This window comes from Calypte anna, chromosome 4A, assembly GCF_003957555.1.
Source record: "Calypte anna isolate BGI_N300 chromosome 4A, bCalAnn1_v1.p, whole genome shotgun sequence".
In the NCBI taxonomy this organism is placed as follows: Eukaryota; Metazoa; Chordata; class Aves; order Apodiformes; family Trochilidae; genus Calypte; species Calypte anna.
In genome coordinates, this window is record NC_044248.1 from 32870737 (window position 1) to 32891185 (window position 20449).

Below are 20449 nucleotides of genomic sequence, written 5' to 3' on the forward strand. Positions count from 1 at the left end.
TGATAGTGATAGTGATAGTGATAGTGATAGTGATAGTAATAGTAATAGTAATAGTAATGCTTTGTATATGTGTTCATATGTTTTAAAGCACTGCTAGATTCCTCTGGCAGCTCTAAAGCAAGTATACCCCAGGTATTTCAAAACCAGGGCAAACCAGTTGCTGTTCTTGAATAAGGATCAGAGCTTTAAACTGGCTTGCTTCTTTTCCATTTTATACAGTCTGTCTGGAATCTTCTCTCTCAGCAAACACTCCAAAGCATATTTTATTGCACTTCATTTAAAACATTTCAAATTTAAATGACAATTAAAAGAAAACATTTATTGCTTTAATACATAATAGCAAGTGCATACTATTATTTTTGCAAAGTATTTTAAAAACCCCAAGACCTAAAATATCGTTTGACTATTACAGAGACTTTAGTATGTGATTATACAGTGCTTTAATCTATATTAATTTTATACACAACATAAAGTTCATGAAACAGTAAGCAGTATACTCTGCTGTGTATGAGTGTAGTCAATACAATTAGCAGCCTGATCCAGGAGACACTGAGCACCCTCAACACGTTGACTCCAGTCAGTGTTAGAAGATGGTCACCAGCTTCTAGGATGGGGCCCAGATGATGCACTGGAAGGAGTATGTGATAGCAGTGACAATATTTTAACGAATATTTTCTTATGGAATCACTAAGAAAATGCATTTTTAATAGTTATTGGTAATCACCCACTCACAACACTGCATGTGGCTGCATCACTTTCACATCACGTTCCCTGACATGTACAATACATCTAGAATTCTCAGCACAGAAGGAACTGAGAGAGTTGTTACATAGCACTTACTTAAAAATTACCACAGGGAAAACTTTTAGTAGCATTTTTAACAGTGAAGTTGCAATATTATTAGAGTGACTATGTTCTTAATACAAACAAAAAAGCAAAAAGGAGTCAGTGGCATACTTCCTGAAATTTTAATACTGATTTTCAGGTGTTAACAATCTAAAGTGCATTCATGTTTCATACATATTTAAAAATTTTCAGTTTATACAAAAAAAAGGAAAATATTTATAGAGTATTCTATACACTTGTGAATGTACAGTTTAGTCTATTCCTGTTTCCTCACCCAAAAAATTGGCATTACCATCTCCTAAGTCTCTCTTTTGAAACCAAGTCTGTGTGTTTGTTCCTTGAATGTAAGAATCCAGAAAATAGCAAATTCCAGGAATATCATTGGGAAAGTTTGGTGGAAGTTCTTCTCTTGAGCGAGGTGTGAACATAAAACCTGGATATTCTTCTAACAACCTAGGGAAAGAAAGCAAATAATCTTGATCAAAAACTGTTATAAGTGCAGACATTCAGTAATTCTTCATGTACAGGAGGGCAGAATGTATTTATGCTATATACTGAAAATAGATTAAAAAACACAGTTTATTTGGTAGCCCTGATGATAACCTATTAACTTGTGTACCAGCACAGACAGGAGTTTTGTCTCTTTGTCTTTTCAATGTTTTCCATAATGTTTTTAAAAATTATTTAGTATAATTAATGTTTCAGTTAAAGAAATAATTAAAAGCTTGTTAACTATTCAGATCTTACAAATTCTGATAATTTTGCTTTCTCACACGGAGGTCCTTTAAACACAGTGGCCTTCTACACCTGAAACAGGTTGCTGATCAGCAGGGATACAAATTGATGACTGGTATCTAAGCTTCCAAAGAATTATTGAAATATACAGGACCTGTGCAAGATGCCAAAATGTTATCCATATATATTTAGAATTGGTGTAGAAATCAAGAAGAAAAGAACCCTAAAGAAGAAGGAGGTTAACACATCATTCACTCAGGAAAAAACCCCAAAGATTGCACAACAAAAATAACAATTGTTTATGCTTTAACCAAATTGCCTGTTTTCTAAGCACTCAGAAAAATAATTATCTTTTTTTATCTTTTTTTTTTTTTTTTTCCCCCCAACATTTTTTCTTTCAATTGCTGTTGGCCAGGCACTGTTTTTTCTGATGTGCATAAGCACTGGTGATGCTCATGTTTACAGTGCATGACTGAAAAGGTTACTGACTGTGGGCCCTAATACCTGCACTACTTTTATCTAAATCACCTCTGTAAGTTAGTTCATAGCTTCACACCCTGTAAATCACACAGCATATGCTGCAGGGAATGTCAGGATCCTTTGCCAAACTCTGTCTCACACAGGCCACAGAACCTTGCCGCAAGGCATCATCACATCCATGACAATGGGTACAAGTGACTGGCCAGGGTACAGTGAGGATAGCAGAGCTTCCTTCAAATAAAATAAAAAAAAAAAATTATATCCATATTTCAGGTTATTTTACCCAGCCAGCAATATCACTTTCTACTAGGAGATTCACTCTATACATTCCATTTTCAAAAACCTTTTGGTCAGTCTGGAAGAAACAGTAGCCTATGTCTGCTCAGTGGCATAAAATTCAGACCTGGATCTGTAATTCAGATGTAGACTGTTGTTACCATCAAATTCAAACCATCTAGGAAACACTATTACTTGTCCATGGACATGGTGCAAGGTGATTTTTCCATACAACTGAAGAGATTATACAAAGAGAGTATGAGTTTCAGAGGACAAATGAAAGATGCTCTATTCCTATATGGGGGACCCTGCTGGCTGTCTGCACAGTCACATAGTACTCATTACTAAAAATACCTGGTCTGAGTGGATCAACAGTACAGCCTGATTTCCATATTAAAGGGTTGAAACTGAGTTGGAATTAAAATGTGTATAAACCAAGTGCTGGCGTGGTTGATTAATTGCAACCTGTTTATTCATCTGCCCTACCAAAAAGACAATGAAGATGTAGAGTGTAACATTTAACAGTTCTTCAGTTAGGATGCTATTTTCAAAGGTGCCTGCAGCTAGTTTGTCATCCACTTCACATGGAAAGCTCAAAATGGTTCCAGATATAGAAAAGATGGAAATAAAAAGCAGGAGGTATACAGCTGCAGGGCAAGAAGCAAAATTGGCCAAGTGTCAATTTATTTTAAATGCAACATTTGGAAAATAAGTATCAGCTGTTCTGTCTCACCCTTTTTCTTGCTGCTACTGGTTGCATTCTGACTATAAATAACCACAGTGAATTTATTAACAGTCAGATAAAAAGAGAAAAGAAAAATAAACAGCAGTACTTCAGAGGGGGAAAAAAAAAAACAACAGGAAGACAATGAACTATCACCATAACTACTTCAGGTGGACATTTTACAGCTATAAAGCACTATACCTGTAAGTTGTTGGGCTGACATTTATTTTTCTAGGTACACTGCAAGATTCAAATTTGTTGGCAAGGGTTACATTGTTACCGAAAAGGCAGTAACGAGGCATTTTAACCCCAACAACTCCAGCAAAGACAGATCCAGAATGAAGGCCAATACGCATCTTTAAGTAAAAGATGAAAAACAGCATTATTAGGTAAAAGAGAATGGTTAAAGTCAGTATTATAAATTCTAACAACAATTGTAATAAAAAGAAATAATGAGCTACTAATACAAGCTGAGTTAGTACAGTCTTTTTAAAATGTCTGTATTCTGGTCATCACTGCTTGCAGAGATGAAACAAGCTGAAGTTTACATTGCTTTGCATTTATGTAAGTAATCCTTCATCTGATATCACTGTGCTAATGCTGCTCTCTGTGGCAGTAAATGGATCTAGAAACATCAGTAGGAGATGCTACAACACTTGGGATACTTTTTCTGGGAGGAACTGTATGAGACAACACAGTGACTGGTGAGAGCTAACGGGTAGCACTTGCTTTGATGTTAAGGTCAGGAGCCATAAGGAAAAGCAAAGCATTATTAATATGCTGCAGTTTCAATTGAACTCTAACAACAAGGTTGCACATTGATAAATCCCAATCCCAGAGGACAGAATTTTTATAATTAAATTATAGAGCATTTGAAACATTTTGATATCGACCTTTTTGGGGGGTTTTTTTGGATGTGTTCTTTTTTGTATGTGCATTGTATACATTGTATGTGCACATATGTATGTGCAAAATGTGTAGACACATTTTCTTCAGACTAGGACTCTGGCACAACAATGGAATGATGCTGGGATGCTTGTGTATCTGCTGTGTGTGCTGCTCTTTATGTATCATGAGATATCCTATCATTAAACAGAAATATCAATTTCAGATTCTGAGCAGAAAAGCCTGAAACAAAAGCAAAATTCACCCACACAGCAAAGATGACTGAAATATGTACAGCAATATACAAGCCTGATTTAAAGTGAGAAGTTTGCAGTCATGCCTTTTATCTTTGACAGCTGAAACATAAAATGACAATAAACTGTGTGCTGTATTTGTTGCTTTGCAAAACAGCCCATGCTTTCATGAAGCATTTAATTAAAATGGATGTGTGGTCTCATTAAGAACAGAAAACTTCAGTTTTCTTCTAAGAAGGTTCTGTTAAGTGCTTACACAATACAATTCTTTCCCTCCCTCTTTTAAAATGACATTTTGAAATGTAATAGCCTTCCTCATTCAAAATCAGAGTGGTAGCATTTATGTGGAAATTAGAAACATTTTATAATACAGTGAAGATGCTTCCAGATTTTTAAAGAATACTTTAATTTGATATTGTGAAATTCAAAAACAATGGCATTTATTTATATTTATATATTTATAATATAATACTGCTGTTCTCTGTGATAAATGTGGATCATGCAATCCTCTTAGTAACCATTCTTTTTCTCTTGGAATACAAATATTCCTTAATCTAAAATCAAAGAAGGCTGAAGTTTTCTAAAGGAACACATGAACAGATAAATGTTAAAAATGAGCAGTGTCTTTTCAGACAGAATGAACTGAGACACCTGCATTAAAAATAACAGGATCCAATTTGTACTTAGTAGAAGGTCCATGTCATTTGTCATCCACCCAGGCCTTTTTTTTTTTTTCTCAGTGAGAGGTAAACCTACATGAGAAGTTCACTACATATGCAAGTCCTCACCAAAAGGAAGTCATAATATAACTACCACTGAATCAAAGAGTTGCTCTGACAGCATTAACACCATTACTTTATGTTACTGAGGGTATACAACAGTAACATAGAAATAGCAATAGATTCCTTTAAGTACATGTGGATTACTGCAATCTGAACACATCTTTGAGGATTTGTATTTATACCGATTGCCTCAAAAGACTATGTTCTCACGGGGTCTAATTTTGAGAGAGGAACAGTCTCCACATTAGAAAACAATAACAGAATATTCCATGCCATGGACAAATATATCGCTACTGAGACGAAACCAGCAGCATGTCAGCATGCAACCATTTATTTCGCTGCATTTAAAGCCCTAGGGTTGATTTTCAGATCCCTGTTTCACCTCTACTTCTTCACAAACCACTCATTCATAAAGCTAAAAAGGTCAGCCTCTCCAGCCATACACACTTGCCTGAGCTAATGCAATTATATGAAATTTAATTAAGACAAATATCCTGAAAGCAACTAAACAAACAAAAATACCCACTGTAACCATATAAAACACAATGAAATATATGACCTTGATAGGCTCTCCATGGGGAGACACCACCTCATCTGACAGCTCCATCATCTTCAGGGACATCAATGCTATCTGAACAGCATGGGTTTCACTTTCCTTGTGTAAACCTCCAGCAACACAGTAGGCATCTCCAATAGTCTCAACCTAAAACAGTCAAATTTGTTCCTTAGTGTTACACTGACACAGAAAAGAATAATCTCTGACTTCAGTAAGAATTTTACCTACATATTGACTGTCTTATTTGTCCTGCCAAATTATCTCAGTCCTGGCTAATGCTGCAGGACCATTCAAAAGGAAAAACTGCCCAATTTGGAGTTATTGCTGGGAATGATGCTAAATACTTTTTTTTGCTTGCCTGCTGTCAGGCACCAGTAGCTATAATTAAAAAATTATTTATACCAGATTCACAGCACCATCATCGAAATTAATTTTTAAAATGAACTCTAAGTTTTGATGGGTTTCTCTTGCAGCTACATGACTGCTGATTTTTTGTTTGCTTGTTTTATGATTTATCTTAATATGCCTTTCTTATAATGAAGATTTAGGGCAAAATAATGAATAAAAATAATTTTTTTGCTTCTATTATCCTCTGTACGACATAGTTTTAGTTTCTCTTCCTGTCTCAGAACCCTACAGAGATGCAATAAATTGTGTACCTTGTAGACATCCAGCTCTCCACATTGGTAATCAAAGCGAGTATAAAGCTCATTCAGCATGGTGATAACCTGCATAGGTGAGCACTGGGAACAGATGGCAGTGAATCCAACAATGTCAGAGAAAAGCATTGTGACATTATTAAATTTCTTGGCTTGCACAACTTGTCCCTGCCACAGCTGCTGAGCAACCTCTCCAGGAAAAATCGAAAACAGAAGATCAACAGTCTTCTTCTTTTCTTCTTCAAGTGCTTGATGAGCCTGCTCAAGGGTTGCTTTTAGCTTTCCTAATCTCTTCTTGAGTCCATCCTGAGCTCTGGCCTGCTCTCCTATCAGAACAACATCTCTCAGTGCATTGTGAATTGGAATATCTGAGAGGTACAACCCACGTCCAGTAAAATCTTCTAGTCTATCCACACAAGGAGATCCCAAAAATAGGATGGCACTGGATTCAAAGATATAGATCATTTGGCCTTTAAGATCCATTACCTGAAACAGTTGAAGAAAAAGAAATCATACAAAACATGCCCATCAATGATCTAGAAGAAGATTTAGGGGAAGTACCCAGGTAAGTCAGAGTGGTCCATAGTCCTTATGATTTCATTTAGTTGCTAAAGAGGTAACATGGTGTGCTAAAGCATAAAGCCATAAAGTAAGTTTCTTTTTCTTGAGACTCCTGGTGCAAAATCTGGACCACAATTTAAGGAAAGACACTCAATTATGTGTGGGTAGCAGTATCAGTTTCATCTTGGAAAGAAAGAAAAAAATAATAATAATTTTGTGCATTTTCATCTACTGATAAAATGTTACTGACTGTAGTGGCCTACAAATTTCTGCTAATAACTTGAGTATTTGATTCATGCAACACTTGGTAAGACAAAGCATGAAAATCTGCTTCAATTTTATCATAGAATATTCAGTAATACTCAAAAAAAATGAAGGATTTTTAATGAAATTTTTTATGGCCCTTCTGTATTCTGTTGTGTGATGTACAAGGTGCTGCAGAGGGCCATTTAACACTGCTGTGAAAGTCCATTTTTTTAAAGAAATACCTTTACTTGCCAAAGCCAATCAGAGTCTACTACCCCTTGTAATCATTAAATTTTTGCCTGGTGCAGAAAGGGATCTGGGAGACAGTGGTTAATCAGTGCTACATTTTTTCTGACTTCATTAATAACTGGGTGAAAACTTTATTAATGTTCTTCACTTAAGTACTTGTAGTGTTGAGTCTGAACTGGCAACTCAGCCTGGAATACCTCAGGTGTGTGTAAGATGGAAGTCAGCTGGGGCCAGTGATGAATAAAAAAATCATTAAAGAGCCAATATTTTTTACTGATTGAGGTCATTTGTCAGAGACCCAGCTTCAGTGGGTAATCGCAGCAGCTGAAAAAGTGGGATCTTTGGCGCCTGCATCTAATGAAAACATCAGAAAATCAAAGATACCAAAATATCAAACACACCAGAGTCTGGATGAGTACAGGAATTCTTCCTGGAGCTGTTGTTTCCAAATGATTGAGGGAAACTTTGGCATTGCTTTCCCTGCCACTGTTTTTGTGTTGGAGATGCCCTTATTCTCAGCCGCATGGTGTGTTACTGGCTTCATCTCAATTTACTGAGTTTATCTCAATATTTCAAGTAGTTATTTTTAAATAGAAATAACAGTCAGATTTTACTGCTGTTAAAGTCCTAAAGCACAGTTTTTACTGAATATTGGCCTCAGAATCTGGATTGCATTGGAATACCCTCAATAAATTATTCTTCCATTCTATTAGGTGCTCAGAGGTAGACAATACAAAGTGCACCACTTTTTTTTGTCTATTTTAACTCTATCCGAAGTAAACACAGAAATAACAGTTACAAAAATTCTCTTACCATGGATGATTTCATATCAGTATTGTCCCATCTTCTGACTCTTACAGTAAACTGCATATTTAGCATTGTCATTATTCCACTAAAAGTGCAGCTCACTTTGGGGGTAAGAATTTCAAAATACTCTTCAAAATTTGGCTTAGCTTGACATTCTCTCCTGGTCAAAAGTCTTCTTATCCCATTTCCAATTTGAAGAACTGACATATCCTTGTCAAACATAAAATGAAATGGGAAAGTCTTACAGAACACAGAGGCAGGGATCACAAGTGAAGACTGTGGTTTACACGGTGATAAGGAAGGTTTTGCGCTTTTGACTTGTATGGAGTACAGCAAATAAGGCTGATTAGCAAACTCAGTGCAGTCATTATGGAAACAAGGAGGCATAAGCATTACTTCCACCTCAGTTTCATACAAAATATGAGCTGCTGCTTTAATAATACCAGGTAAAATAAGACTCGTGATTTTCTTTGGAAAGAAATAATACACATTTAAGAAGTCCTGATCTTTCTCCAGGCACAACATGGAGGAATCTTCAAGTCTGTCCTTTTTTCCTGCTTCTTGGCTGTGGCCACTCTGCTTCAGCAGAGTAGTGAAGCTGTTCAAGAAGTCCTTAAGGGTTCCTCCAATAACCCCCAATATGTGTTCATCTTCTTCATAGCATATTTTGAATAGCTCCTCACCGAGAGATTCCCGTAGAGACTCCACGGGAACACCTGCATGGAACCACATTTTAGTCAGAACTGCACTCATCATCCTGAATCTCAGGCTAACCTCCATATTTTTCACGCCAGACCATATCAAATTAGCAATATCCTTCCTTGACCTAGCACTGACGACTGAGAGCTCTCTATTTAGAAGTTCTGCTGTAAACAAAGACAAACTTGTGTTGCCTGGAAAACAGGAAGAAAACAGGTTGCAGTTTGGAAAGATCCAATATTTGGTGTTCTTTGTACAGTTGCAAACAGACTGAATGCCAGTTTTGGCATAGGATTTAACCCAATTCCTTTGGCTTGATATACAGAAGTAAAGCCAGAATTCAAAAACCTAAAATAAGAATAAAACAGGATCTGTGCATACATACAGGCATAAGTATTATGCCTGATCCAATAAATGAAACGGCTAGGAATATTCCAGGGCACTGAGGTCAGTTGGCACAGAAAAGCTCACACCTTTGATAGCAAACTTGTTTTAACAGGATAGCAGCATCCAGACTGTTGGGAACGTTCCAACTTCCCAACTGTTACTGCGAATCATTTGGGGAAGTGTTATCTGTCACAGGCTGACTGTGCCAGGACCAGCACTTTGAAGTGTCCAGAAGAGCATGCTTCAGTTCCTGGAAAATTCTGATTTACTATTACAGATGTAGCTGGAGAGTTCTGTAATGCAAACTACAGCAGTTCTCTTCTGACAGACTGGAGTCCTTCAGAAGATGAAAAGGATCAAAGAGTTTTACATGAGTATAAAACTGTAACTTATGACTACATGGATGCTAGATCGTACTAGTGGATGCTTCTGTAAAAGCTCAGACTTGAGAAAATAATTTCTTTAGCTCAAATGTTGACACTCTGAACTTGTTAGTTGCAGTGATCATAGTTCAGTTGTGTTGTCAGCATCACGGAGGAAATTATTTCTTAGTAACAAAACCAATTTTTACATACAAGTATTATTTTATATATACTGCACAGAAAATTTATTATTAAACAACCTTACAGTACCTGCTGCATTAGCATGATCACTGATTATTTTTTCAAAATCTTCTCTATCCTCAGTTTTTCTGTAAAAATCATAAAAATACAAAGAAGCCTTCTTAGAAATCAATATTTTTACAATGAATATTGTAAACATTGCAAGTAAACCTACCCTTTCTTTAATGTGTACAGACCAAATTCTGCTGATCAAATGGGCAATTTTTCATTAATTTAAAATAAGGTCTTGGTAGGATCTTAGATTATCCTGTGCATTGGTGATAAATTAAAGTTTAAGTGGTTTGAGCTCAGATTATAGATTGAGGCCAAATGCTGTAGACTGTAATTTTTAAAAAACTCTTAGGTTGTGAGAGTCCTGCTTTTGTTTGGCTTAGCTTTTTTGCTTGTAGCCTTAATTATATTTCACAACGTATTGTAAAATATGATTGGCATTTACATTCAAGCATTTTTTGGAATTACATTGCATTAAATTCAAAAGAGGTGAGAAAGTATTTCTGGTTTGAGAGGAAATGTCAGTAGCAACTTTAAGTTCAAAATGAGTTGTTCATTGGTACTACTCCAGACTCTGTGATACAGAGCTGCAGCCCTCTTTGAGGTCTCTTGAAGTCAATGATGTCAACCTTAATGTCAGACCCAAACCAATGAGAAGGACATATAGCTTAGATTAAATATTTAAACTCTATATAAGGAATAAGCTTTTGATACATGCCTTCTGAATTTCTTCATTTGAAATATCTTAGATATGTTCATATGCAAAAGCAGTCCAGACATGTAGGTCTGGTTTATATTTGCATTATTTCATCATCCTGAATAGCATAATTTTTTTGTTTAAAACTAATACTCCAGGTAGCAACCCATAATTAAGGGCACAGAAAATATTCATATTAATTAGCCACTCAGCAATTACAACATACATCTGACCAGCTGTCTTGGGTTCAGTTCATGCATGTAAAGTGCTTTGAAACTATCAGTATAACACAAAAGACAGATTGTAATTTTCTTATCAAGTGGTTTCCAATTTCATTATTTTTCTCTTTTTTTTGAAAGGAGATTTAAACTGAAGGACTTATATTTTCAGATGTGTTAAATAAATTGGATCCTCAATGTATAATCAGACGCTAAGAAATTCTAACTCCCTGCAAGGCTCAAATGATTAATATTGGATTTCAGCTGAAAATCAAGCTGAGTTCCTCCTAAATATAAATCAGAACCCCAGTGAGCCCAGTGAAAACATGTATGTCAGTATCTGTAGCTTATTACTGTTCACTATCAGAAGCTAATTTATTTTTTTTTATAATACTAGTATTTTTCATTTTAAATTATTTTCCTGGGATCTTAGAAACACTGGGCTAGATACATATAGAGCCACATTTACCTCTCTACCCATGCCTGTGTAGTCTCTAAGTTCCTCCAAAGTATTTGCTCATTTTAAACATAGTCCTGGCATGTTTCCCTGCACAAATGGCTCAATATTCCTATTACTTTCCCAACTCCGTGAGTGACTTAAATGTTTGGGTTTTTTTAATAAACCAAATGATTATTAACTTACATTGCATGAAATGTTACACACCAGTTTGAAAAGATAATTGCAAACAGACCCCAGGAGTCCTGATTCCCAGTCACTACCCCAGGCCCCATGAACTCTCTACAAAACATGTTTGCTGTGAAGTTAGTGGCAAACCCATTACACATACATACCTGGCTTCTTTTATGCTGTGTTTTGCAAGTGTTCTTTGAAGTGCAAGATTTAGTCTTTCAAACTACAGAAGAAAAAAAATGTATGTTGATTAAAATGTCATTGCTGAAAACTTATTCATAAGAAAAACACTTTTATACAGAAAACACTTTTATACTTTGCTGTCCTTGGGAATAACAGCTTTTTTTCAAGCTGGTTTAATTGTTAAGAAGAACATCTCATTTCTGTGCTTGGGGTTTAGTTTATGTTGATGTTTTCAGCTCCAATGCCACCAGTAATTAAGCCCCTTAGCTGCTGTGTGCCAAAGGGGCTGCATTTTCAATGTAGTGATATCCTTTCCCTCCAAGCTGCCACATAGCAATACAGACAGTGCTGCTAAGAAATAAGTATAACTGACTCTAAGTATAACTTTATATTGTTACACATCCCCCTCAAAAAAGCCTTGGATGTAAAATGTAGAATGAAATTTTTTCAGATTAAAATATATTCTCTTATTAGAAAATGTCAGTTATATTCTGCATTATGACCACTGCAGAACATTAAAAATTAAACTTTCTTGGCATATTAAGAGTTAATTTTTTTTCAGGGTAATTAAAGAAGTGTCAAGATTGATACTGCAAAAATAACAGTTTCAAGTGAAGCTATAAGGAGTGAGAGAGCATTCCCTGCTTCATATTACCTCCTTTTCTATTTTCAATACTATAGCATTTCAAGACAATGTTAGAACCATTTATTTTATTAATTTGTAAAACAAGAAGAATTTTGACTATGTATGCTGCAAACCCAAATATCTTCCAGTTGAAAATCCAATGTCTGTAGCTAAGCTCTGTAAAAGGATTCTGGAATAGAATCCTCCTTACACCTTTATTTACCTCAGTCCCATGGTTCCATAGCCTTTCTCTAGTTCATCATTGGAACAGATACAACACAAAGAAACATGCACATTTCAAATTGTTGAGGCCAGTAAAGCTGCTTAAAGTATGTTGTCTCCCACCATTCAAAACCCAAACTTCCCATGGAGGCTGTGTCACTGAGCTGTACCTACACTGCCATGGTACAATTCCTCCCTGAGGCTGGCTATGGGCTGGCTTTGCTTTGCTTCTCATTCCCTGAAGGCTCCAGCACTTGCTACTTGATGTGTCTTTTACTTTTTTGTATTGTCAAAAGCAAAGTTTGCACATGCCAAGAAAATACTATGTGAAAGAAAGGCAATATTCTTTAGACAGTTGCCAAACCAAAAGCTTAACTTAATTCTACCATTTTTATGTGCACAATTTAAATTACATCTGTGTATAAACTGGTCCAGTAAAAGTGGAACTCCATCCAATTCACTCCTTGTCTCTGATAAATGTTCTCTACATTTCTGTAAACACCCAGAGCAGCAATAAAGAGAATCACATTCACTACATTATACCTCAAATTTAATCAAGATTTATTCTGGGTTCACTGACTTCTGAAATTCCAGGCACGACTCACTGTTTTCATGAGGAATTCAAGAGTCACTCAGGGTCATGCTCTGGGCCCCTGTTTTGATGTTCACAATTGGAAGGGAGATGATGAGAGTTGCTGATGGTTAAGGCAAGTAAAACTATACTTTTAAACAAGGAAAATCTTCCTATAGAGAACTGGGATTGGACAGATGCTTAGGTCTTGACCCCAAATCAGCATGAGAACAGACTACTATACATGGACATGTTCCAATCAGTATGCCTTGAATACCTGTAAAAAGCAGTGATAATAACCTTCAGCTGCAATAGATCCTAGGGTACATGGTAATAATATCCTTGAATTTATCAAGTTTTTCTCCCAGCTGATGAACTAGACTACCACAATTATATAAAAGGCATCTGCATACATTTATACTGCTCTTTAAAGAGAAAAATTACCAATTATTTCATTAAAAATCCCAGCAAGTATATACTGAAAAGCAATACAGCAACCACGACACCAAAGGGACTCACAAAATGAACATCAGTTAATTCAGAAATTAAAATTCCTTTCCTCTCTACATTTAAAGATCATTTTAAAGGGCCAAATTTCTTCTGTGTAAGTCCAGAAGAGGCAAAAAGGAGCCCATAAAAAACTGATAGAGCTTATAAAAGCTGAAGTAAATGAAGAGCTGCAGAAAAGATAAAAGAACTGCAAATAGGTTTAAGAGAACTCCAGCACATTTAGTGAAGTACATTGATGGTCAAATAGTAGAATTGTAATTAACATTTGTCATCTGTAGTCCCAATATAAGACAGTCACTTCTTTCACACTTTCCACAGAATTTGAGGCTAGCCCAAGTGTTGAATGTTATGGGGTTGCATTTTTCATGTTCTTTTTACAGAAACAAACCCTGCTATTCATATCCACTCAAGCAAACCACTGTGCATACACTGTACCTGTTTTCAGTTGAGTGGAGCAGAGACATTGGAATATTTTTGTGGTAAACACAGACAAAATGGTTTTAAAAATAGTATTGCAGGAGGTTAGCATCATAACAGGTGAAAATTGCTATTTTAAATTTCTTTGTGATAAGGAATAATGTACATAGAAGTATGGATGAAGTTTGGTGAACTGATGAGGTGATCACATAATTTACATAATTAGGTAGCAAGGCAGAGTTTCTCTAATTGTATCTTTATTTCTTTAAAAATTGCTACAGAAAACCATGGATTTAAATGGAATCTAATTATCAGTGGAAGGTTGCAGATATAAGGCAAAATTATGGAGAAACATAGGCAAATCCGTGGAAGTGTGTACAGAACTGACTGTGGCGGAATTGTATCCAGAAGGACTGTAAAAAAGATGAAAAAATGATTTAATCTACGAGGAACTCCACAAGAACACAAACTTTGAAGTCAAAACCATTTTCTAAAAGCTTACATCTAAAGGCTGGCATAAAATGTTTTTTTTGTATTTATAATCAAAGGTTATTAAAGTATCATCGGTATTATGCAGGCTCTATTTACCTCAGGAAATAATAGTTTGCAGATACTTTCAGTTAATGTGTGCAGGTACACTCTACTTCTGCTCGTTTTCCTTTGTGGAAGGTTTCTTTGAGCCTCTTTTTCATGGACTTCTTTGCAGATGGGCAAAGCTGCTTTAGAGCTGTTTTCTTTGCAATCCTTGTCATGTTCCTCAGTAATGTGACTCTGAGTAACTAAGGAGAAAGGACATTCCCCTGTGATCTTCAAGTCTTTCAGTTTTGTACAGAACATATTGTATGAAGTCTCTCTCTTGAGATTAAGATTACTTGGCTTTATGTTTGATAGTTCTCTTCTGTTTACTAACAAGTGCAGAAGACGCCAGAATAGTAGATAAGGAATCCACTGTGGAAGATGACTGGTAGCTGCAAATCAACACAGAACAAATGTGAACCCCTACAAAACAAGAAGAAAGAAAAAAAAATTAAAACCACATATTTTCTCTTTAAAATTCCTGCGGGGCAATAGTTTTATGATATGTGCACTAAAATAATAGTTTTCTAGGACCCTGCTCAAGAAAGCACTTAAATTGGTGTGCCATTTGAAGCATGAAACCCTCACCAATTTCAGTGTTTCAGGTAACTGAAAGTTGTGTGCATGGTTAAGTTCTTGGATGAATTGTGGCTCAAGGGATTAAAGCAGAGGAGTTGTTTTTTCTGCTGTATCTTTGATCACACTGATGAATGAGGTTTCTGAAGGAGCAGAGAGCAGAATTCTATTGAGGAAACCTTTTTAATTCTTCATAAGCAGCTGTTAAAAACTACCCGATATAGCACAATGAAATCAGGTTTTTATGGATACTTAAATTTCAATTTACTTGATGCCTAAGATAACCTTTTTGCATTAGAGAGATGTATAACTAAGGTTAGTGCTTGCACTTCTGGAACAGCAAGCCACCCAAGACCAAAGGTCAGTGCCCCATGTAAAAGCTGCTGACTGGTGAGAAGTGACACCATGGCAATCTGACCACATCACTGATGCTTGAAAACACCAAGGGATTTTTATACTTTTGAAGGTGACCTTTCAAACAACACGTTAAAAAAAGGGCTGAGCATTTCATTTCAATAATTGTTCCTCATCCTCATATAATACTCCAACAAGGCAATCCTGGCAAGCTTTTGTCAATTCTGGAAGCAAGAGAAGCATTACATTTGTCTCTCTGAAGATACAGTCCATTAACTTTCTTTCAAAGACACCCTGGCTTCAACCAGCCCATGTACCACACTGCTTCTCTCTGACCCTGAGACACCTAAAGGGCTTTCAGGGTCACCCAGCAACTCTACCAGGTTTAAAAATAACAGTTGCCCTGATACAGGTTACCAGATGCTGCTTGTGAAACAGCTGGAGCTGCAGCAGAGAAGAGGAGAGCTGCAGACCCAGCACATGTGGCTGACATGCTTAAAAGGAAAAACAGGCAGAGGCTACTTTGGCCAGACTGCTGCTAAAAAAGAAAAATAAAAAAAAATTTTAAAAATTGGCAGAAAAGGCCTTTTTAAAGTATGCTGTAATACTGATGGTGTCCGGCCAGCTTCTAGGGGACATCCATCAAAATTACTGAAGTATTACTTTTAGAATCAATAAACACAGTGCTAAGAACAAGAGGCTGACCAATGTTTACATAACATTCTGTATTTTTGGTTTCTGGTTTTACACAGAAACTCCTTTGTTTCTAATGCATGGATATCAGTAATGATTTATTTTTTTATTGCTAAATACTGTTGTGTAGAGCAAGAGAGGCAGTCAAAAATTTCAAGCAAGAACCACACTCTCAATTCATAAATATACATAATAATTTTCTTTATGATGTAAGCATTATTATATATACGTAAAAGTATTTTTATTCAGGTGCCATTATATTACTTCACTAAAAATGAAAAGCAGAAAAGAACCACCTAGTTTCTGACACTTCTGAGGATTCAAATACTGGAAAAAATACATGCATAGGTCTTCCTCTATTAAAACATCTTGTCTTAATATAACTAAAATTCAGGAAAAAAAAAGTCTGTTTTGAGTTAGGAAAACCTGTTTTGCTCAAATAGTAATTAAAAAGTGGTTTTAAAAGTCTGACATGAGAAAGATAATGGATTGCCAGTGTAGAGTTTACAGAAGGAATTTCAGCAATGGATCCTAAAACCCTATGAGTTCAGTCAAACATTTGCAGATTTGTTTCAAGAATGAGGAACACCAGCACTCCCGTCATTCACAATGCTTAAAGACATTTTCAAAACAAAAAGTAATACAAGGAAACGGGAGAAGTTTCTGGCTTTAATTCTTCTCCAAACATGCTTTGAGAGAGCTCATCCCAGGGGAGCAGCAGTGTTTAATGTGGATTCTCCATCTCTGCCATATTAATTGCTGTCATATTTACATCGGGAAGCAAACCGAAAATTAAAATTAAATGCTGTGAGACTACAAGCAACCAATTTATTCAGTGTCTGGCTGAATACAACATGGCACTGTGCCACCAAGAAACATGAAGATGACTTTATATACCGTAGTCATTGCAGCAGGAAAACAACAGAGTTCAAAATGCTTTGTGCAAATATTTCATTGTATACTTACACCTACATTTACACTCGAAACGCCTTCCTCTGTGCTTATTTGTACTACCTGCTTCTGAATACTTTCCTCTGCTGAAACAATTCCTTGACAGTGCTATGAGACACAGTGCAATGAATCTATCATAGAGTAAAACTCCCCAATATTAACACAGACATTTGTAAGAATTATGCAACACCACTTCTTAGCAGTAGCTACAGGCAGCTAATAATCATAACTTATGGACGTGGCACAAAAGTTAGGAGCAACACTGAATACTGTTTCTCTTGTTATAAGCAGAGTTCTTCGCTCAGAGCATGAGAAAAATCATGCTAGAACATCACTTTTTATATTAAATTATACATATCACTGTGTTGAGTGAGCTGTTGTGTGTTGAGAAAGAATTTATTTTTAAAAAAATGTTTGTTTTGCAGCAGTGAGAAGATAGTGCTGACTGGATCTAACTTGTTCCAGGACAAGAGCCACTGCAGCCCTTGGAGGAGCTCAGGGTGGTCTGGGAGCCATTGGAGCTGACATCTCCTGTCTTGCCTTTAAGGAAGAGGAAGGTTTGCAATTCCCACTCTGGGGTTCAGAAACCCCTTGCCAGACCAGGAGGCCTCTGCACAGGGGAACTGAGTAAGGCAGGAACTGTTACTTCTACACACAACCAGCTGCCAGCAAGACAGATGAGTACCCATCACCAGCAGCAGCAGCAGCTCATTGTGGATTCAGCTGTTCTGCCTGTCAGCAGATAAACAGAGGGAAAATAACTAAATCCTGACATCTTGTCTTATTAATCTGAAGTGCGATATGCGCACTTTATTTTTTCTACTTCAAGTGCTGTGTGTAGCAACAGAGCCAAAGCCCTGGTGATTTGTCCATTTCCAAGGACTTCAAGGAGGCTTTTAAAATACTCAGAGAAAATTGCTCAGGTCTGCATCAACAGAGAAGTGAATACTTTAAGAAGTTGAAGTAAGCATTTATGAAACTTACCAAATCCTGTAGAAATAAGTAAGCTCTGTTTGACAGCCTCACTATTAACTTAAACATGTTCAGAGTGCACACACCTTCAAAGCATTAATTTGTTCAAGTATTTCTGCTTTAGAGAACACAAGATGTAAGCAACTGGAGGAGACAGGAAAATCTTTTCACAAATTTCTAAGTGGTAGTGAGTCATACCTAATAGAAAACCGCCAGTTGTCTGAAGTAGAAGACATCTTGGAAAAGACACATCCTTGTGAAGAGGTGTGAGATGTTTTCCTCCATCTCCTCAGTCACAGAATAATCCATCTACTGAAATTTGAGGATGCCTCATTTACCACTTTCCAGTAATCTGGTCCTGCCATTAACACAGTTAATATATTTGCTGACCTAGCTGGGATAACCACGTCATTACACAAGAATGATTTAAAAACCTTACTAAGCATAACTTGTGTGTTAGGCAAAGTGCACAGTAAGGAGTAAGTACACAGGGGTAATATTTCTGAATTTGCAGCAGCAACACGAGTGTAATTAAAATACTAATAAGAGCAAATTTCATGAAGAATACAACCTGATAAAATGAAAATTGCAAAGCCAAGGAGTCAGGCTCTAGGAAATCCCAAATAAAGGTGACCTTTCAATCCTAAAACATTACCATTCTTGCATACATATGGCCTTTAATTACAGGACAAGGTAGTGCCTTCTCTCATAGCAAGATTCTAGTCTCTCTCACAGCACGGATTTCTGCTACTTGTACAAAGGCAACTACCAATGCAAAGGCTGTCACCCCTCCGGGGGTCAGGATGAGGCATGATACTGGACAGTGAGTTTCACATCAAATTACTGGTACCCAAGAATTACTAGATTCAGTAACCTTGAATTCCATCCAGCTCTGAAAAGGAGTTAGCTTTGTCAGGCATTAACCTTGCTGCTTGTTACCCTAAACTTCCACCCTGCTTTCTCAAAAGTCATACCTGGTTCTCATCTGTTTGTAACCCAGAGCCCTTTGGAATACTCTGACCATTTTTTCTCCACAGCACTAATTGCTATTGTGTGCTGTGAAAGCCCACTTCCAGTGTCCTTACTGCCAAATGCAGCTCTCTTTGGGGCTACTTCTAAGAGGAGTATACTCAAAACTTTTGCTTAAGTCACACCATCCTTTTGATAGTAAGGAAATACCACAACAGACAATGCACTTATTAAACTATCGAATAGAAATGCAATGATTACCAAGGTAAACGTTAAAGTGGCTGTGATAAAAGAATGCAATTCATAGCCACCAATTTTTATTTTAACAGTCAAAATATTTTAATAAATCCAAATTCATTGTTGTAACTTATCCCAGTGACTGTCCCATATGATTGCATAGGGCAAGCTAAAAATCTAGATCTTGCTGACAAGAAAGACTTTTACCTCACATAGTGCGTAATTTCCTCATCTTTTTTTTTTTTTTTTCCTTTATGAAGTGTTTTAAGAAACAGAAAACCACAATCAAGTGTTTCCTCTGTGCCCCAAGGCACATGGAATGTTGCTGCAACATTCAACAGCTCCCAAGTCAGGATACCAAGAAAATTATCTCTGTTTTCTGAGAAGAAAGTAAGTTACCTCCTTTTCCATCTTTTCTCTACTTTAATAATCAGAAAATAAGTGTCACTGAATATATAAGTAAACTTCAGAGATGCTAATATGTCTCAGTTGAAGGTCATCATGAGACAGATCTTCCTGCTGGTTTAAAATCTTATCTGGGTTTAACACCAATCTCTATACTTTGATATTGGGAGCAGGGTTTTTAAAGGCAGAGAAAAACCCTAGTTCTAAAGAATGACTGAATTTCTTATACTACCTTTGTGACTGATTCATTTCCATGTAATCATCTGAAGCAAAACCCTGGATCCCAATTTAGTCCTGGGAGAAGCCCAGAGTCCAGATGTCAAGTTACAGTGCAGCCACAACACTGGTTTCAATTAAAGTCATAAGGGGAACCCTAATTACTGCACCCTCACAACTGCAACATCATGTTTTGGCATGATGCTAAAGGAAGGACTGATTCCCAAATGTTGCTTATAAAATATGTGTCATCTTAAGTACCACATGAACTTTCATAGGGTAAATATTTTGCCTTTGCTAGGACCCAGTAATAGGGAGCATGCTGAGAAGATAGTGTGGGAAAAATATTTTCTTCCTGTGAGTCAAAGTGGATCTGTGAAAACACTCCAGCACAAGCCCAGCAGGCAGCCTTACAGCACCTTCTCTGCTTCCTCTCACACACCCAGGCAGAAACAGAAGCTCTTGTTGCTGGCACATCCTTGCATCCTCACCCCTGGTCCATAGACTGAGCAACTTGTGATGGAGATAGAACCCCTAAAAACCTCCTCTTACCTTTGGAAAGTACAGTTCCAAAAGCTACCAACACGCCTAGGAATACACTACAATACCAAATTCCCTGTTGATTGTATCACTTAGTTGCTTTCTAATACTCTTCTAGAAAAGCAG

The 20449-nt window shown here is 36.7% G+C and overlaps 1 protein-coding gene across 1 annotated transcript in view; it reads right to left on the minus strand.

The window, feature by feature from the left end:
* Positions 1 to 298: 298 nt before the first annotated feature.
* GUCY1A1 (guanylate cyclase 1 soluble subunit alpha 1) overlaps positions 299 to 20449 on the minus strand; it is a 32904-nt gene continuing 12753 nt past the window's right edge. Inside the window, exons 2-9 of the mRNA XM_030449691.1 lie at positions 14423 to 14833; positions 11468 to 11529; positions 9779 to 9837; positions 8067 to 8776; positions 6198 to 6683; positions 5542 to 5685; positions 3263 to 3417; positions 299 to 1299 (exon numbers count right to left, since the gene is read on the minus strand). Of these exons, the coding sequence (XP_030305551.1) occupies positions 1098 to 1299; positions 3263 to 3417; positions 5542 to 5685; positions 6198 to 6683; positions 8067 to 8776; positions 9779 to 9837; positions 11468 to 11529; positions 14423 to 14671 (2067 nt within the window). The 5' untranslated portion in view covers positions 14672 to 14833 and the 3' untranslated portion in view covers positions 299 to 1097. The remainder of the gene's footprint in view (positions 1300 to 3262; positions 3418 to 5541; positions 5686 to 6197; positions 6684 to 8066; positions 8777 to 9778; positions 9838 to 11467; positions 11530 to 14422; positions 14834 to 20449) is intronic.